Source organism: Podarcis filfolensis (assembly GCF_964270895.1).
Source record: "Podarcis filfolensis genome assembly, chromosome: 3".
Taxonomy (NCBI): Eukaryota; Metazoa; Chordata; class Lepidosauria; order Squamata; family Lacertidae; genus Podarcis; species Podarcis filfolensis.
Genome location: NC_139606.1, coordinates 10746517 through 10765222, shown reverse-complemented (window position 1 = coordinate 10765222; position 18706 = coordinate 10746517). Strand labels below are relative to the sequence as shown.

General features: G+C 45.7%; 3 protein-coding genes across 12 annotated transcripts in view; 2 read left to right on the top strand and 1 right to left on the bottom strand.

Moving 5' to 3' along the window:
• Positions 1 to 5517, top strand: part of GPCPD1 (glycerophosphocholine phosphodiesterase 1) — a 51961-nt gene extending 46444 nt beyond the window's left edge. For 6 of the 10 annotated variants that reach the window (XM_083606523.1, XM_083606522.1, XM_083606519.1 and 3 more), the window contains 3 exons: positions 213 to 348; positions 566 to 726; positions 3866 to 5517. In XM_083606523.1, coding sequence (XP_083462649.1) covers positions 213 to 348; positions 566 to 726; positions 3866 to 4055 — 487 coding nt within the window. In that variant the 3' untranslated portion in view covers positions 4056 to 5517. Of the gene's footprint in view, positions 1 to 212; positions 349 to 565; positions 727 to 3276; positions 3315 to 3865 lie in introns of all 10 variants that reach the window. The other 4 variants (XM_083606528.1, XM_083606526.1, XM_083606520.1 and 1 more) reach the window with 1 other exon arrangement.
• Positions 1 to 18706, top strand: part of FERMT1 (FERM domain containing kindlin 1) — a 637654-nt gene that overhangs the window by 255616 nt on the left and 363332 nt on the right. The window lies entirely within an intron of this gene.
• LOC310759486 (uncharacterized protein) lies at positions 10602 to 16414 on the bottom strand. The gene is made up of 3 exons (XM_083606784.1): positions 16082 to 16414; positions 13075 to 13436; positions 10602 to 10747 (listed from the first exon to the last, which is right to left on the bottom strand). The coding sequence occupies exons 1-3, from the start codon at positions 16138 to 16140 to the stop codon at positions 10620 to 10622; spliced, it is 549 nt and encodes a 182-aa protein (XP_083462910.1). The 5' UTR covers positions 16141 to 16414; the 3' UTR covers positions 10602 to 10619.

The window sequence follows — 18706 nt, the reverse complement described above, 5'->3', positions numbered from 1 at the left end:
GCATGTCTTTGCTTTTCTAAGTATATATTATTTAAACTCTGTAACCATTTTCATATTGCATATTTAAAGTTCTACTTAAGAATGCACAGTTATTAAAAAACGTTGGCTTTATATTTTGCAAGTAAATTAGTTATAGTTTATGGGTGATTCCTGGTCTGATTCAGGGATTTTTCCTGTCCAACTTGTAACTTAGTTCAAACTTTTTTTTACAGGGTCAGACACAAACAAAATAAATATCCCATATTGTTTCTAACTCAAGGAAAATGTGACACTTACCCAGAACTTATGGATCTCAGGAGCCGCACAACGGCTATTGCCACAAGTTTTGCGCAGTTTGAAAATCTGCTGGTAGGTCATAAAGCATCTAGACAATTATATGTGGCAACTACTTTTGAAATGAGGATTGTGCTTTAGCTATAATTGTCTCTTCTACAAATACCAAGACCTCAATGTATTTTAACATAGTTGTATAGTACTCAACATGCCTAACGACATGAAAGATTAATCCTTGCACTGCTAACATCTCTGCTATATATGGGTAATATTTCGTTTTTTTCTTTTTCAGGGGATTAATGCACACACAGAGGAGTTGCTACTCAGTCCATCTTTTGTTGCCGAAGCCAGGTCTAAAGGCTTAGTTGTCTTCTGCTGGGGCGACAAAACAAATGAGCTAGAGAACAGAAAGAAGTTGAGGGAGTATGGAGTCCATGGTCTGGTATATGACAGGTATCACAGTATTTTAACTATTGAATATGATCAGTAACGAGTTTATAGCTGTGTTCAGATGGCTGCTAAGATAGCAGGTGAATCTTGGAATCAAGGGCTTTTAAAACCTTGTCTCAAATAGGCAAACATGTTTGCATACCTGACCCTCTTTGTACCATTTTAATGGTAGTAGTAGTTTCTATGTAATACACTCAAAGCTTGCCCTAGAACAAAATGCATGTTCGATGTACCTTGAATTCTTTTGAAAATAGAAAATAAGTATCAATATACAAAATACACCTTTTTCAATATTGATATCATTTTAGTGGTACACATCTTGAATGCAAAGTTTGTTAAGAGGAGTATACCACCTTTTCCTGTAATTTAAACAGCCTGTAATTTAAACACCTGTAATTTAAACAGCTTGTAGTAGTAGTAGTAGTAGTAATAATAATAATAATAATAATAATAATAATAATAATAATAATAATAATAATTTATTTATACCCCGCCCATCTGGCTGGGTTTCCCCAGCCACTCTGGGCGGCTTCCAACAGAACACTAAAATACAATAACCTATTAAACATTAAAAGCTTCCCTAAACAGGGCAGCCTTCAGATGTCTTCTAAAAGTTTGGTAGTTTTTTTTCCTCTTTGACATCTGGTGGGAGGGCGTTCCACAGGGCGGGCGCCACTACCGAGAAGACCCTCTGCCTGGTTCCCTGTAACTTGGCTTCTCGCAGTGAGGGAACCATCAGAAGGCCCTCAGAACTGGACCTCAGTGTCTGGGCGGAACAATGGAGGTGGAGACGCTCCTTCAGGTATGCTGGACCGAGGCCGTTTAGGGCTTTAAAGGTCAACACCAACACTTTGGATTGTGCTTGGAAACGTACTGGGAGCCAGTGTAGGTCTTTCAAGACAGGTGTTATATGGTCTCAGCTCTTAACTGCTTGATTTGCATTTTCCAATAACTCCTCATGTCCTCCTTTTCGATCAGTGTCTTTGGTTTTGTTATGGAATGCCTCATATAAATAACATGTACAAACACCTGTATGTTGATCAGCATTAAATTGCTCTGGTAGCTAGGCATTGTAAAATCTTTCATGAGGGGAGCACATCTGCTGCTTCTGTGGGCTCCCAGGTACTGTACTGATATAAAAAATGTAAAACCAGCGTGGGTGAGAAATTCCTTAGTCTTTACTATCCTTTAGTCATCAGCACAGGTCGAATAATATGCAGCATGTCCCAAAGAGCAGCAGGAACAGTTGTCAATATTCTGCAATCTGACACCTTTTAGCACAAAATCTTTTATTTTTACTCTAAATCAACCTTTCCCCTGCTAGATGGCATCCTTAGAGACTGCTATGCTGAAGCTCTTCAGCTGCTGTGTGGGTGGGGGGTGGATTCTAAGTTCTCCTGACCCCTCCTTTAAGCACAGCTGAGTGGTTGAGAACTTTAAATTAACTTCCCTAAAGCCCAGACGACACCAGAATCTTACAAGACTACATGAACTATCCTTGGAACTCAAGTGACGGTTTGTCCGTGCTGCCTTAAGAAAACAGGATATCAAATTATTGGCAGTGAATGCTTCCAGTTGAACCCTTTTTTCATTCTTCATGGCTTTCATATTTATCCCTTTCTATTTTGTATCGTGAAAATGTGACAGTGTGGTCTAGTGTATAAGATCAGTTTTGAAGCTTGGACCATAAACATTATTCTCACATCAAGGAATTTTTGTTTCTGGTTTCCCTAATTTAATTCCCTGGATATCTGAAAACCATTTTCGCAGAGCATTACTAATCATTCTGTTAACATGGCTGCACAACAGAGAAGTGTCTGGACATTCCTGTTTATCTTGTGAAGGGTGGTTTCAAAGAACTGTCTTTGAAAAGAGAGGGGTTTGGGTTATTCATTAAATAATGCCCCCAGATTTGGTGAGGGAAAGCAATAGCTACTAAAACTTTGGGATAGGTGGCTGCTCCAAACTATATTTTAGATGTAAAGCCAACTTTAAAATAAAAACTGAATACTGTTTTATGACTGCTCATTTAAATGGCTTCAGAAATTTAGTCACCTAGAGCATGCCTTATGGGTAGAGACTGAACAATATTTTTCAGGAAACCCTAGATACAGTAGCAAGGGACTTAATTCGTATTCAACCTAAGGCTATTTGGCACATTTCAAGATTTTATTTCTTGCTTCTTTATATGGTCATACAATCACGAGCTCATCAAGCTTGGAATCTGTAGGTGGAAGTGCCTGTTCTCAGAACCAGCACCAGAAGCAATGGAGGTGGGTGGGGAGGAGTCAATTCAGCTTCCTTTCTGCACCTGCCAATCATTGTCCACAGAGTTCTGGCCTTTGAGGCCTTTAATGGAAGGCTAGAGTTATCGGTCATGTTACAAATGTCTGATGGGACTCTGAATCAGACATTGGATCTACTACCTATGCAAATCCCCCAGGCACCTGTCTCCCAGAGACGAGCAAAAATTCTAGGTGTGCTGTATTCAAGAGTAGACCCCCTAAATAGGAGAGTAACAAGTCCCTGACACCTGGATTCCTTTTCCCCTAGACACTCACCAGATCCTCAACTTACAAATGATGTGACAGGTTTGTACTTGCTGACCAGAATTTTTTTTGTTTTGCTTTTAAGAAAAGTACATAACTCCACAATGCTTTCTCCTTACTTTAAAAACAAAAATTGGAATGCTCTGATTCGGTAGCAACGTATGCACTATGTTCTTTGCAGACTTTTCATTCATTTAAAGGTTGAAATTGTTGTATGGCATGGCATGCAAATAATAAGCAATGCCTGTATCTTGTGCCAATGCATGCATCAGAACTGTTGGATGGATTTATAACATGGTGATTTCTAACACCCAGGAAAGCCACTCCATAACTTTGCTAGCAGGGTTGCCTCGAAGCTTTCACTTGGTGACATGCTGGATGCTGAGCACCCTACTTCTAAAACTATCACTGGGTGAAATATTTGAGCACACAGGGATATAAAAGCAAATTTCATCAAAGTCTTAAAACATTGGTATAAAACTTTTTTGGGGTGAAGACTTCAGTTGTGCTGGGACATATCTGCTCTTGTGTATATAAGACCTTGAGTGTGCCTTTGGCTTTGCATTCATTCCTTTCTCGTATGTCTCCCTTAGGATTTATGACTGGATGCCTGAACAACCAAACATATTCCAGACCGAGCAGCTAGAGCGGTTGAAGCAGGAGGTACCAGAGCTCAAAAGTTGCCTCTGTCCCACTGTGAGCCACTTTAGTTCTCTAGGTCTATGTAAGTGTAGTAATAGCACCATACAAGCAAGGATGTCTGAAAGTTCAAGCAGTTTTTAGCAGACTCCGTGCACAGAGGAATGCCGTTTGGTATGTTCACCCAGTTCTTTCCACTGAGCAAAGCTAGCAATGCCTCACTGTTCTTGCATCCAAATGAAGCAATAACACATGGTCCACTGTAGAATATGAAAAGTCGTTGCTCGATTGTCAAAGCCATTGCTAGAATGCTTGGTCAGTGTAATTACTGGTTTACTCTACTCCTGTGTTTTGAACTGACCAGTTTAATGTGGAATCTGTGTACTGTAACATACGCACCTGGTTTCTGAGCAATCTGAAATGCAATAGTTGCCTAAGTTGCTAGGATCTCAATTGCCAAATATCATTGTTCAATTGATTTGACTCCAATACTAGTGGAGAAGACTGTACTGTATAAGATAATATTTGGCCTGGGGGGAAAGGTACCTCAGGTGCGTGCATTTGCACCGATGCACGCATCTATTCAGACAGGTGTGCCATCGCATTGTAAAACTGCAATTGTAGCTTCATTACCCGCTCCACCCCCACCCCCACCCCAGCCCCCGTTGCCTTCAGGTTGCTGCGGTCTTGTCTTTTTACTTTGCCTGATACAATGATGAATGGCATAGCCTCTGCCTAGCAACCTTCAGGTGAATGGTAACCCTCCTTCACTGTTTTTGTATCTAAATTTTTTGCTGACGCACAGAATGTTGTCAATCACTATAAGCCAAATTGCCAGTGTCTGACTATAGGTTTAATATATATATATATCATTGTACTTAAATGTTAAAGGCACAGATGCACAATACAAAAGCCAGTAAGTACTGCTCTAGATGTTTGCAGCAGTCCTTGCACTCTTGTGGTGCTATATGATGCAAGGGTAGTAAGGGCTGAATAAAATTGCTCAAATCTTTGCTCTTGCAAAACCACAATCCCTTTATATGTAGATAGCTAAATGAGGTTTGTATCATCTTTTTTTCCTGGCCACTAGCAGCTGTGTTAAAAAAGAAAAGAAAAGAAAGAATGTTAGATTTGATTTTCAGAATGTAATAGGGTTGTAGTCTTTAACCTCTGGCTAATGTACTGTGTATAACTTATTCAGAAATTATGATATAGAGTATTTCGTCAAGTATGTATGTTTGCATGTACTTAAAACCCATACCTCTCTACAATACCAGGTAATTGAAGCTCAAGTATCTGTAACTTTTTACTGAAGTGTTCAAGTGCATAATAAAAATGGGGGGGAAATTCCTTCTATGGCAAATCAACAATTGAAAACAATAGCTTGTATAATATGAATCTTGTCACTGCTGTACAAAGCTGACTATATAAAAGTTCAATAAATGCAAGTATATGTACGTGGTTTTTGGTCTGTACTACTGAGTTGTTTGGTGGACGTAGTTTGTCTTGATTGCTTTGTATTGAACTTGCTTTTGTTGAAGAGCAGCCTTCAGGTCTCTGGGAATGATCTTATTTTAAAAATAAAATGCATTTTATATCTAAATATGATCTAGCTCTGCATTTGATTTATTTGTAGTGGTTTGAGCCATGTGTGCAATACTTAACTATGACCTAACTATGAATTTGGTTCTTGATCATCCAACTTTTTAAAGTGGTCTAGACCCTATGCTCTCTATGTCTGCGGGGTGAATTTTAACATGAATTCTCAGACTGCTTATGGCATCCATATTTTTTCTGAGCCTTGACCCTTTTGCTTTGTAATAGTCATGCTTCCATTCTGTATGGTGAAATCGCTAGGATTATAATGTTCATGGAGTGACAAAATACCTGCATACACTTTGCCAGGTGGCTCTCTGCTCTGCTCCCAGTAGTATCATTGCTCCCATAGTCTTATCTAGATTCCTGCATGCCTCTGACCAACCAGAATGAAGAAAAGGCAGAACATGTGTGGTATCTGCTTCTGAGCAGTTGCAGAAAAAGAGCGAGTGGAGTCACAAAGCTGAGGGAAAAACGCATTGAAGTGAGCTGCTCCTGCACCTCTCTATTTTCCCTATCTTCATGCTGGTAGCATGAACCAACAAGATGTTTAAGAGAGGCTTTCCCTTGTTAGCCTTCCTGCTTCTCTTCCTCCAACACTTCCTCCAACACTGCCACCGTCCAGCAGTTCTTTCCTCAAACTCCAGTACAGTGGTACCTCAGGTTACATACGCTTCAGGTTACATACGCTTCAGGTTGCAGACTCCGCTAACCCAGAAATATTACCTCGGGTTAAGAACTTTGCTTCAGGATGAGAACAGAAATCAGGCTCCGGTGGCGTGGCAGCAGCAGGAGGCCCTATTAGCTAAAGTGGTGCTTCAGGTTAAGAACAGTTTCAGGTTAAGTACGGACCTCTGGAATGAATTAAGTACTTAACCTGAGGTACCACTGTATTTCTTTTACTCCTTGCTCTGGAAACTTTTCCTCAAGACCTACATTCCTAGAACTCTTCCTCAACCTCCACACAAGATATTCTGGAAGAAGGCGGTTTGCAGGCAACCTCGCCTCTCTTGCTCCAAACTTAACTTGCTAAAAGATCCGTTCCTTGAAAGACCAGTTGCCTGACATTTGGGTTTCCAGCACCGTGTATCTCCTTAATCCATCTGTTGAAGAATTTCACTTTCCAAACACTGAAGGCAAACTGACATTTTGCCTGCATACCAGAGAGTGACATTTTAAGCAGAACAAACACGTGGGGTGGGGGAGAACCACCTTTGCTTGAGAAATGGGGTGGTGGGATACGTTTAGAGTGTATTCATTTGCAGATTAAGCAGTTTAGGGTGAGCTATGAGACATTCTGTACTGACTGGCACCCTCCTCAAGAGTTTTGTTTTCATATGCTGGAGTCAGCACTGCGCTTGGCAGCACCCTTGAATACTCATGGTATAAGTTAGGGAACAGAACACAGAGTTCAAGGCAGTTTCACTCATAGAATTTCAAAAGCATCACAACAAACTTTGGCCAACTTTATTCAGGGGAGGTTAATGGACTTTTCTTAGTCCTGCTTCATGGATGTGAGTGAGAAGATGGTATTCTAAGAGTCTCAAAATGCATACACACCTACCTGCACCTTATGATTAGCTACTGGGCTAAGTTCAAGGAGCTAGTAGTGGGGTACAAAGGACTGTACAGCTTGGGATTGGGATATTTGAAAGATCATCTCATCCCCTATGTGCCCAACCGATCACTGCATCCGAAGATGGCATCTTTCAGGAGGTACGTTCTGCACAATTCCAGAACTGGACCTTGCTGGAATTCCCATTAGATATCTGACAAGCGCCATCTCTACCATCTTTGCAGTGCTTTTTGAATACAGTGGTGCCCCGCAAGACGAACGCCTCGCAAGACGAAAAACCCGCTAGACGAAAGGGTTTTCCGTTTTTCGATGCGCTTCGCAAGACGAATTTCCCTATGGGCTTCCTTCGCAAGACGAAAGCCCATAGGGAAATCTCCAGGACAGCGGGGAAGCGCAGCGCGTCTTCCCCACTATCCTCGGACCTCCTCCGAAGGCTGGCGGTGGGGCGGAGAGACCTCCTCCCGCCGCCAGCCTTCGGAAGGCTCCTCCGAAGGCTGGCGGTGGGGCGGAGAGACCTTCTCCCCGCGCCAGCCTTCGGAAGGCTCCTCCGAAGGCTGGCGGTGGGGCGGAGAGACCTTCTCCCCGCGCCAGCCTTCGGAAGGCTCCTCCGAAGGCTGGCGGTGGGGCGGAGAGACCTTCTCCCCGCGCCAGCCTTCGGATGGCTGTCCTGAAGACTTGCGGTGGGAGGAGGGTTTTCCTTCCCACCGCCAACATTCAGAATGCTGTTCTGAATGTTGGCGGTGGGGAGGAAAAACCCTCCTCCCACCGCAAGCCCCGGGAACAGAGGAGAAGCGCTGCGCGCCTTCCCCTCTGTTCCCGGACCTGTCCTGAAGGCTTGCGGTGGGGAGAAAAGCCCTTCTCCGCACCGCCAGCCTGGCAAGCGGTCTCCATAGGAACGCATTAATTGATTTTCAATGCATTCCTATGGGAAACCGTGCTTCGCAAGACGAAAAACTCGCAAGAAGAAAAAACTTGCGGAACGAATTAATTTCGTCTTGCGAGGCACCACTGTATATCTTTCAACAAGCTGTCCAAGTGGAGATACTTATCCTAGGTATCTGTGTGTGACAGCTGAAGGCTACACCTTAGTTCTCTTCTCACATTTACTAAATAAAGAGCTACCATTGCAGTTCTTTAAGTCAGGGTTAGGGTACCTGTATCTCTCCAGGTGTTCAATTCCCAACTCCCAGTAGCTCCCAACCATTATGGGCAATCATCAGGGATGATGGGACCTATTTTCTAGAAACAACTGATGGACCACAGAGTCCTTACCCCTGATTTTAGCAAGCACAGGAAGACTCAAAGTCTGCTCTTAAGACTGATGGATGAAAAGCAGCAGAGGTGTTAGAGTGACAAAGATGTTTCCAACCCAAGGCTGAGCTTTGTGGCAAGCATTCAAAGCTCCAGTTCACATCTGTCCCAGCCAACATAGACTGGTATTTATATGGCAGCTCCACCCTTCCACTGGAATCACACAGAATTTTAGGAGCTGAAATGCACTTTCAAAGCATCAACATTACAACAAATTTTGGATTCATAGCTACTTTACACAAACTTTACTGTATGTTAACAGGAAACCTGAATAATACCGTATTGGCCTGAATATAAGCTGCACCTTTAAAATTCAAGGGGGGGAGAGAAAAAGGCAATACCTGAATATAAGCTGCTCCCTTAAAATTCCACAGGCATTCACACCCGTTCCATATGTCTGTTTCAGCAGCGAAATCGTAAAAGCCAATCTTTGTAAGGTCGCAAATTTTTGCCATACTTTAACTTTTCACCATCGGAATTTGGAAAAAAAGTGAGGCTTATATTCAGGCCAATACAGTAATCCCTTTTGAAAGAGACCTTATCAAGCGGCAGAACTCTTGATCATTTTAGTTTTACTATCCTAACTTTCTGTAAACAAGCTTAGAGGTTGGGGCTTTTTTAATGATCAAGCAGAATATAAATGTAGTTAAATCAATAAATATTTGTTATCTGCCCCCCACCCCCAGTATTTATAGACCACGTTTTACCATAAACGGTCTCAAAGTTGTTTACAAAACAACTTATCCGTCAAGTAATATGGTGTGTAATAAAAACGAAAAATTGGCCTGATAAAACTTACCTAGGACGCACCAGACAATAAGACGCACCTAGTTTTGGGGGGAGGGAAACAAGAAAAAACATATTCTGAATCCCAGAAGCCAGAACAGCAAGAGGGATCTGGCTTCTGGGATAGCCTCTTGCTGTTCTGGCTTCTGGGATAGCCACGCGAAGCCTCTTCAGGGCAGCGGGATGAAGGCTACCCCTGCCCAGAAGAGTGAAAAGTGGTCTATAAATACTGGGGGGCGGGGTGGATAACAAATATTTATTGATTTATTGATTTAAACAACATTTATATTCTGTTTGATCATTAAAAAAACACCAGCGCGGGTAAGCTGCCCTCTGTCCCGTCCCCCATCTCCCGCAAGAGCCGCATGCTCTTTAAAGGGAGCACGGCTCTTGGGGGCTTTTCTGGGAGATGGGGGAAGGGACAGAGGCTTTGCGCAGCTAAGCCAGAAGCTAGAACAGCGAGAGGGAGTGCTGCGCTGCGCAGCGCTCCCTCTCCCTGTTCTGGCTTCTGGCTTAGCCGCACAGCCTGCATTCGTTCCATAAGACGCACACACATTTCCCCTTACTTTTTAGGAGGGAAAAAGTGTGTCTTATAGAGCGAAAAATACGGTACTTGAAATGCCTGTAGGAATAGAAAGGCTTTCATCAATTGCAGGTGAAGACTCTTCACTGAGAGTTGGAGTCAGCAAAATCTGGAGAGTCACCAGCAACTCAGCCCCCACTTCAAACAATGTGATCCAGTTGAAACATTCCTTTGCAAGCAGGAAGTCAGGGAGACCTGCTGGTGCCATGACACACAGAACCTTCACATTTAATATATTAATATATATATATTTGTTCCAGCCCAGATTAATGTGCTTAAAATGAGAACTCTGCCAATGTTGCTGGGGTGAGGTGGACTTGAACTTTTTGCCAGTAATAACGAAGAGGAAAACGATAGCACAGCAGTGTGCCGAAGAATAAACAAACAGCTTTCCTTTGGGTCACCACCTGATCCACTTGACCCTCAACCCCAGTAACTAGCTTGTTAAGGGAGCAGGAATTTCTGCTTTGTGGGGGATAAACTCTAGATCCCAGGATTACACCAGCTTCCATTTAGTAACCGCGTTTCCAGGCCAAGAAACGGCATGGAAAACCTTCATATGCAGCAACACTGGCATGTTTGGGGGAATCGCACCCCTAAAAGAGAGGAGGAATGCCCATTTGCCGTATTTTCATGATTTTTTCACACATGGCCACAGCACCCTTTCCATATTCCTGCTCTCTCCTGTCTCTCAGTTCAGCTTTCGTTTGAAGGCTGCCTGCAGAATCTATGCATCTTCTGCAATTGGGAGGATAATTATGAGTTAACCTGGCCCCGTGCAGGGAGACCCCTTGGCCAGCATTTCTGAAACAAGGACATCCATATGCTGACAAGTCTGTCGATGATCAAGGCACTTTTAATGGGCGACTGTTGATGCATCTTTCTGGGATGACTCAATCAGATTTATGTTGGGCACCTTCCTGGGATGGTGGTTGAGAAAATGAAAACAAAAGGCTGGTGTGCCACTCTTCCTATCTTCTTGATCTGAAAGAAACAAGGACACAGCAATCTATTCTCTGAAAAAAGGATAATTTGTGGGAACATAATAGCTAACAGCATCTTAAAAAGCAGAGACATCACCTTGCCAACAAAGGTCTGTATAGTTAAAGCTATGGTTTTCCCAATAGTGATGTATGGAAGTGAGAGCTGGACCATCAAGAAGGCTGATTGCCGAAGAATTGATGCTTTTGAATTATGGTGCTGGAGGAGACTCTTGAGAGTCCCATGGACTGCAAGAAGATCAAACCTATCCATTCTGAAGGAAATCAGCCCTGAGTGCTCACTGGAAGGACAGATCCTGAAGCTGAGGCTCCAATACTTTAGCCACCTCATGAGAAGAGAAGACTCCCTGGAAAAGACCCTGATGTTGGGAAAGATTGAGGGCACAAGGAGAAGGGGACGACAGAGGACGAGATGGTTGGACAGTGTTCTCGAAGCTACAAACATGAGTTTGACCAAACTGCAGGAGGCAGTGGAAGACAGGAGTGCCTGGTGTGCTCTGGTCCATGGGGTCACGAAGAGTCGGACACGACTAAACGACTAAACAACAAAATAGCTGCTAAAAAAAAAGGTTTTAGAAAAGCACTAGATTCTCCTAATTGAGATGCTCATTATTAGTCATGGCATGAGTACTATCCAATAGGCATCCTGTGCCATTATTATTATTATCATTATCATCATCATCATCACTATTACTACCTACCCCTTGTCCGGATGGGGGCTAGAGAGAGGTTTGGGAGGCTGTGTAATCCAGCCTACTGTACAAAGGCAAAACTGGCATTCGTTGCTCTACCATATGCCCACAACTTCAAAAGGTTGTCCACAAATGAATGCAGGCCTTGGGATGAAAATGTTTACCTCATAAAAGCAGGCTGTTGAGGAGTGCAGTTACACAGAACAACCTAGGTAAAGGTAAAGGGACCCCTGACCACTACGTCCAGTCATGGCCGACTCTGGGGTTGCGGCGCTCATTTCGCTTTATTGGCCGAGGGAGCCGGCGTACAGCTTCCGGGTCATGTGGCCAGCATGACTATGCTGCTTCTGGGGAACCAGAGCAGCGCACGGAAACACCATTTACCTTCCCACCAGAGAGGTACCTATTTATCTACTTGCACTTTGATGTGCTTTTGAACTGCTAGGTTGGTAGGAGCAGGGACCGAGCAACGGGCGCTCAGTCCGTCGCAAGGATTCGAACTGCCGACCTTCTGATCGGCAAGTCCTAGGCTCTGTGGTTTAACCCACAGCGCCACCCTTGTCCCTACAGAACAACCTACCTTCTCTCAAATGGGTGGTAAGGATGGTGATACAGGCAAATTTATTTTCCATGCTCTCTCGTTTGTAAGGAGAGCATCTCCTAGGCCAGAGGTGACTTGGGGGTCCACCATGAGCTGCCACTGGTGATTGCTGTGCCTCTCCCCGCCCCCAAGATATCTCTGCTCATCTTCCTACTGAAGTGATGCAACCAGAAGCCAAATCCTGCCTAGGCAGACAGATCAACTGGCCGGATGGCACATACCGTATTTTTCGCTCTATAGGACGCACTTTTTCCCCTCCAAAAATTAAGGGGAAATGTTTCTGCGTCCTATGGAGCGAGTGCAGGCTCCTTGGCTTCAGCGAAAGCAACGCGAAGCCTCTAAAGCGCAGAGGGAGCACTCCCTCTGTGCTCCGGAGGCTACGCGTTGCTTTCGCTGAAGCCTGGAGAGCGAGAGGCGTCGGTGTGGGATGAGGGGTCGGGACTCCTGGCTTCAGCGAAAGGAACCCGAAGCCTTTGGAGCACAGCACGAGGTCCCGCTGTGCTCCAAAGGCTTCAGGCGGCTATCCCTGAAGCCTTTGGAGCGCAGCGGGAACTTGCACTGCGCTCCAAAGGCTTTGGGGTTAGCTGCACAAAGCCTCTGCAGGAGGCTTCAAAGGCTGTCCCCAAAGCCAGAACAGCGCGATGGAGAGCTGCGCAGCGCTTCATCTCGCTGTTCTAGCTTGGGGATGACTGCGCAAAGCCTACCCAGGGCAGCGGGGTGCCTTCATCCCGCTGCCCTCCGGAGGCTTCGCGGGCTGTCCCAGAAGCCTCCGCAGGGCACAGGGATGAAGGCTCCCCGTGCGGAGCCTTCGCACAAAGCTAGAACAGCTATCCCAGTGGCTATCCCAGAAGCCAGATCCCTCTTGCTGTTCTGGCTTCTGGGATTCAGAACTTTTTTCTTCTTGTTTCCTCCCCCCCCCTAACTAGGTGCATCCTATCGTCTGGTGCGTCCTATAGAGCGAAAAATACGGTACATTGTGACAAGCCATATATTTCAATTCTCCTACTCCCCGCTGACCTTTCAGTATCCTAGAAGCTATCATTTCCCCCATTAGGCCATTTCTGTGGGTCTGCTGTGTGCCGGCGTCCTTCTGTCTCCTGTCATCAGATCTCTCAAGGTGCTCTCCATCTTTTCCCCCTTTGCATGGGACGTCAGAGAGGTTCTCCATCACGGTCTGCTCCTCTCTCTGCCGCTGCTTAACATCCTGCAGAAGATCTCCATCGTCCTTGGTGATGTGCACCATTGCTACAATGGTGAAGGTGTTGCAGTGGCCAACGATGCTCTGCTTGTCTGATAAGAAATGGGAGAGATTATCCATCTTCAGTCTCTCCATGTTCTGAGGTTCCTCATCAGAAATTGCCAGCTCAAGGATGTCTCTCCTGGAAATGCAAAGAGGTCAAAGTTCGGAGGCATACTAAGTCATTTGAGTTAAGCTACTCCTCTTGAGAGGTTCTATTGCCAATGAGGGGAGAAAAAGAAAGGATGAGTGGGGGAGGATCATGATTCTTGGTCTCTGTGTTTAGCTCTGTATATGTATGGATATTAATTAATTAATTAATTAATAATAATAAATTTTATTTATATCCCGCCCTCCCCAGCCGATGCCGGGCTCAGGGTGGCTAACAACAATAAAATAATACAACATTCTAAAATCATTTCATTATAAAATTAATTCAAATCAAATTGATGGCAACCATTGGGCTAGAGTTCTGTGAAGATTGCCAAAGGAGGGAGTCAGGCTGTGCCTTGGCCAAAGGCCTGGTGGAACAGCTCTGTCTTACAGGCCCCGCGGAAAGATGTCAAGTCCTGCAATTAACATAAATCCCTACCCACCAGCAGCAACAGTAACAGTGGAACGGTCTCCCTCAGGAGGTTGTGGACTCTCCTTCCTTGGAGGTTTTTAAACAGAGGTTGGATGGCCACCTGTCATGGATGCTTTAGCTGAGATTCCAGCATTGCCGGGGGTTGGACTAGATGACCCTTGGTGTCCCTTCCAGCTATACAATTCTGTGATTGATTCTATGATTCCTGCCTTCTGAAGCACAGGTGGGCAACCTGCAGCCCAAATCCTGATTTTTTTGCACCCCCTGATACCTTTGAAATTGCCCTGCTCTTCCATGCCATCAAAGACTGCTTCCAGATTCTCATTGTTTTGGAGTGGGGTTCTATCATGTGCAAGAAATTCAGATCGTGCAACTATAGTAGAACAGGAAGTCTTGCAAAACAAAACCACTCCCCCCCCCCAAAAAAGTGAAAAGGAAAGTAGTAGGACAACCTAACCTACCGCCAAAAAAAGAATGCTCAATAATCAGGTAATCTGGAAGTACCCAAAATGCCTTCCTCACTGGTCATTTTCTCCTTAATTTTCCTGGCTTTTAAAAGTCCCCCCCCCCACACTTTCTATGTCATTTCACAACAACTGAAAATGGGGAGTATTGCATTTGATGCAAACGCATTGTGTTTTAAAAAATAAAGCCACAGAGTGTTTTCCCCGGTTGTATGGCTGAGGGGAAAATACGGTATTCCCTGCCTCACACAAACTGGCTGAGAACAAATTGGTAGTCCATGAGCACCTCCAGACTGTCAGAAATATGAAGGAGCAATTCAGGCATATACCAGGAAATTTAAAAAGGTAAAAGGACCCCTGACCATTATGTCCAGTCGTGGCTGACTCTGGGGTTGCGGCGCTCATCTCGCTTTACTGGCCAAGGGAGCCGGCGTACAGCTTCCGGGTCATGTGGCCAGCATGACTAAGCCACATCTGGCGAACCAGAGCAGCGCACGAAAACACCATTTACCTTCCCGCTGGAGTGGTCCCTATTTATCTACTTGCACTTTGACGGGCTTTCGAACTGCTAGGTTGGCAGGAGCAGGGACCGAGCAACGGGAGCTCACCCCGTCGCGGGGACTCGAACCACTAACCTTCTGATCAGGAAGCCCTAGGCTCTGTGGTATAACCCACAGCACCACCCGTGTCCCTTGTACCAGGAAATTTAGGTTTTCACAATTATAGTGGATTAAAGCACTCTGTTGCCCTGTTGAAGACAGCAACAGCAGCTTTATTTCCAACAGCCCAATCCACCCATGATTTATTAGAAGGCTTCTGTGATTTCCTAGCACACCCATGAGTTGGTCAAATGATTCTTTAATGAAACCCAGTAATGGATGGATAGGCAACACATCTCACCTAGGTATCATATATTTAAAGTATATTTAAAACACCTGACTCCCCCCTCCGAATCCTGGGAATTTTAGTTTGTTAAGGGTGCTGGGAACTGTAGCTCTGTGAAAGGTAAACTGCCATTGTCAGGATTCTTTGGGGAAAGCCACGCCCTTTAAATGTAATTTGCATGCAGACATCCCTCCACCTATGATGCCAATTTTTTCCCTTTAGTGTGATGGCCTGGGATTCGGACTCAGAGGCTGAACCTGAGGAATCCCAGCCTGCACAGGAGTCCCCGCCTCCAGAACCAGCTAAGCCGGGGCTGGGGCCTGAGCCTGAAGGGTCCTCACCTGTGCTGGGTCCTCAGGTGCAGGCACCAGCTGAGTCTGCTCTGGTCCCTGAGGTGATGGAGGACCCATTGCCTGCAAGTGCTCCACTCTCAGCCCCGTCAGAGGAAGCTGAGGTTGCCTCTGGGTCCGGTAACCCTCCAGCCTCTCCTGAGCTGCAGAGGCTCAGGGCAGAGAGGCGGAGGGAACTAAGTTCCCACAGGAGGAGTGCTCGCCTCCAGGCCAGGAGAGGCGAGTCACCAGAGGATCAGGGCTGCCCTATGCCTCGGGGCAGATAAAAGCCAGTCAGCCCCAGTCCCAGGTTGTGGGAGCAATGTTGTTGCTAGCCTGTTCCTGCCTGCACCCTGTCCTGCTCTCCTGCCAGAGTTCCTGACCACGCCCAACTCCCTGCCTTGGACGCGCTTCAGCTTTGATGGACAGCTTCCATACCGCACCATTGACCTCGGACTGGACTCGGACCTCGCCTCTCGGTTAGCCCCCGGGACCAGGAGAGTTGGTTTGATCCTGAACATACCTTTTATTTCTGTCAAAGCACTTGAAGAAATTCCAGCATGTTAGATTCTGTTTTGCCATCCTGTTGTCCTGCTCCCTGAAGCCTGTTGAAATGGTGGTGCCCTCTGCTTAAAGTTAAAATCCGTCCGCAACCGGAAGAGACTAGATTACAGCTCACTCATAACCAAGAGGCTGGAGAGGAGATCATATCCCCCATTGAATCCTCTGTCACGAGTTGGTGATTTCAGGGCCAAAAAGCACCTCAGAGCCATTGTGATGCCATTGTGACGCAAGAGTCCTCTTGTCCAATCCTTGCCATGCGCTTCAAAAACTGTGTCCAGGAAATAACTTGGGCAGCGCCATCAGTGCTCTTGGGACCCATGAACACCCGCCTCACCGCAACTCTCTCTGGTCAATCTGGCCAGGGATGATAGAGCTATAGTCTAGCAGCATCTGAAGGACCACTGGTTCCCCACCTCTGATATATGACATCACTGGTGCTAAGTCACATACATAAACCAGAGCATTTCTGAAGACAGCCCTGCATAGGGAAGTTTTTAATGTTTGGTGCCAGACTGTGTCTTAATTTGTTGGAAGCCGCCCAGAGTAGCTAGGGTAACCCAGTCAGATGGGAGCAGCATATCCATAAATTAGTGTTATCATTATTATCATTATTCACCGATACAGTGAAGGATATGTAGCAATCAATATTTCCCTCGTCAGTAATGAGTTTTATGAGGAAGGCTTCAGTTGTCTTAAGAGTGCCAATAGCATCATTTAGAAGAATAGTTAAAGGTAAAGGTAAAGAGACCCCTGACCATTAGGCCCAGTCGCGGACGACTCTAGAGTTGCGGCGCTCATCTCGCTTTATTGGCCGAGGGAGCCGCCGTACAGCTTCCGGGTCATGTGGCCAGCATGACTAAGCCGCTTCTGGCGAACCAGAGCAGTGCATGGAAATGCCGTTTACCGTCCCGCCGGAGTGGTACCTATTTATCTACTTGCACTTTGATGTGTTTTCGAACTGCTAGGTTGGCAGGAGCAGGGACTGAGCAACAAGAGCTCACCCCGTCACGGGGATTTGAACCGCCAACCTTCTGATCGGCAAGCCATAGGCTCTGTGTTTTAGCCCAGAGCGCCACCCACATCCCTAGAAGAATATAAATCCCACAATAAATAAGCAGGCGAATAAGTATTTTAAGAAGGGTATGAAAAGTGGTGAGATATTCTTTCCCTTACCTTCCAGATGGCTTTCCAGATTATCCTACAATTTCCTTTGCCCAGCTAACTTTGAGCCTGGCATTGACAAATGGGCAGGAGGCAGCCATTTTGTGTTAAGCCATGCGCTGGTGTCCAGGTCAAGGGAAGCCATAGTCCCATTCTATTCTGCCTTGGTCAGACCCCGCCTGGAGTCCCGTGTCCAGTTCTGGGTGCCACAACAGAAGGAAACCAAGCCTTATGAGGAATGGTTGAAGGAGCTGGGTATGTTTAGCCTGGGGGTGGGGAGGAGACTGAGAGGAGATAGACTAGCCATTTTCCAATATCTCAAGGGCTGTCACGTGGAGCATGGATATAGTTTGTTTTTCCCCTGCTCTGGAGTATAGGACCTACCGGTAAATCAGTGGCAAAAAAGGAGATTCCAAATCAACATAAAGAAGAAATTTCTGTTCGACCCTGAAAGTTTTGGTGGTGGAAACAGAAGGGGTTTTATCATAGGCCCAAAAATCAGCCCTCGGCGCCTTAACCTGCGGAAAAACATTTTTTTGAAAAAATCCCTAAATTCTCTCGTGCAAGGTTTTGCGGTGCAAAAAGCATGTTTTATCATAGACCAAAAAAATCAGCCCTCAGTGGCTTAACTCGTGGAAAATTTTCGCCAAAAATCTTACATTATCCAATTCACTCAAAAATGGTGCCAAACTGTTGCAAATTCTCCTCTTCAAAGTTTGGCGCTGGAAACAGAAACACATACAGTGGTACCTCGGGTAACATACGCTTCAGGTTACATACGCTTCAGGTTACAGACTCCGCTAACCCAGAAATAGTGCTTCAGGTTAAGAACTTTGCTTCAGGATGAGAACAGAAATCGTGCTCCGGCGGTGCAGCGGCAGCAGGAGGCCCCATTAGCTAAAGTGGTGCTTCAGGTTAAGAACAGTTTCAGGTTAAGAATTAAGTACTTAAGCTGAGGTACCACTGTATTGGCAGCGAAGCCAGATCAGATCCATCCCTGCCCACTTTGCGCAACCTGAGGAAACCCGGTGTGGGGGGATTGGACTAGATGACGCTTGGGGTCAGGGCCGGATTTAGGTTTGATGAGGCCCTAAGCTACTGAAGGTAAAGGGGCCCTTTATATGTCCAGCTGTCCTTTTGGTTTTTTATCTTATACTTTGGAAATGTACATCCAGTGGCGTAGCGTGGGGGGTGCAGAGGGGGCCGACCGCACCGGGCGCAACATCTGGGGGTTAGGGTTAGGGGGCGCAAATCCACGGGTTAGGGGTGCAAATTACTTGCCTTGCCCCGGGTTCTGACAACCCACGCTACGCCACTGTGTACATCCAGTGTTTATCCCCTTTAATTTTTTGGGGGGCCCCCCACTGGAGTGGGGCCCTAAGCTATAGCTTGTTTAGCTTATGCGTAAATCCGGCACTGCTTG

Coding starts and splice junctions, on each gene's coding strand:
- LOC310759486 (XM_083606784.1), bottom strand. CDS start 16,140: ATGGCAAAACAGAATCTAACATGCTGGAATTTCTTCAAGTGCTTTGAC. Junction 13,437..16,081: donor TGCTTTGACAGAAATAAAAG/GTATGTTCAGGA, acceptor TTGCATTTCCAG/GAGAGACATCCTTGAGCTGG. Junction 10,748..13,074: donor AGCTTCTAGGATACTGAAAG/GTCAGCGGGGAG, acceptor TGTTTCTTTCAG/ATCAAGAAGATAGGAAGAGT.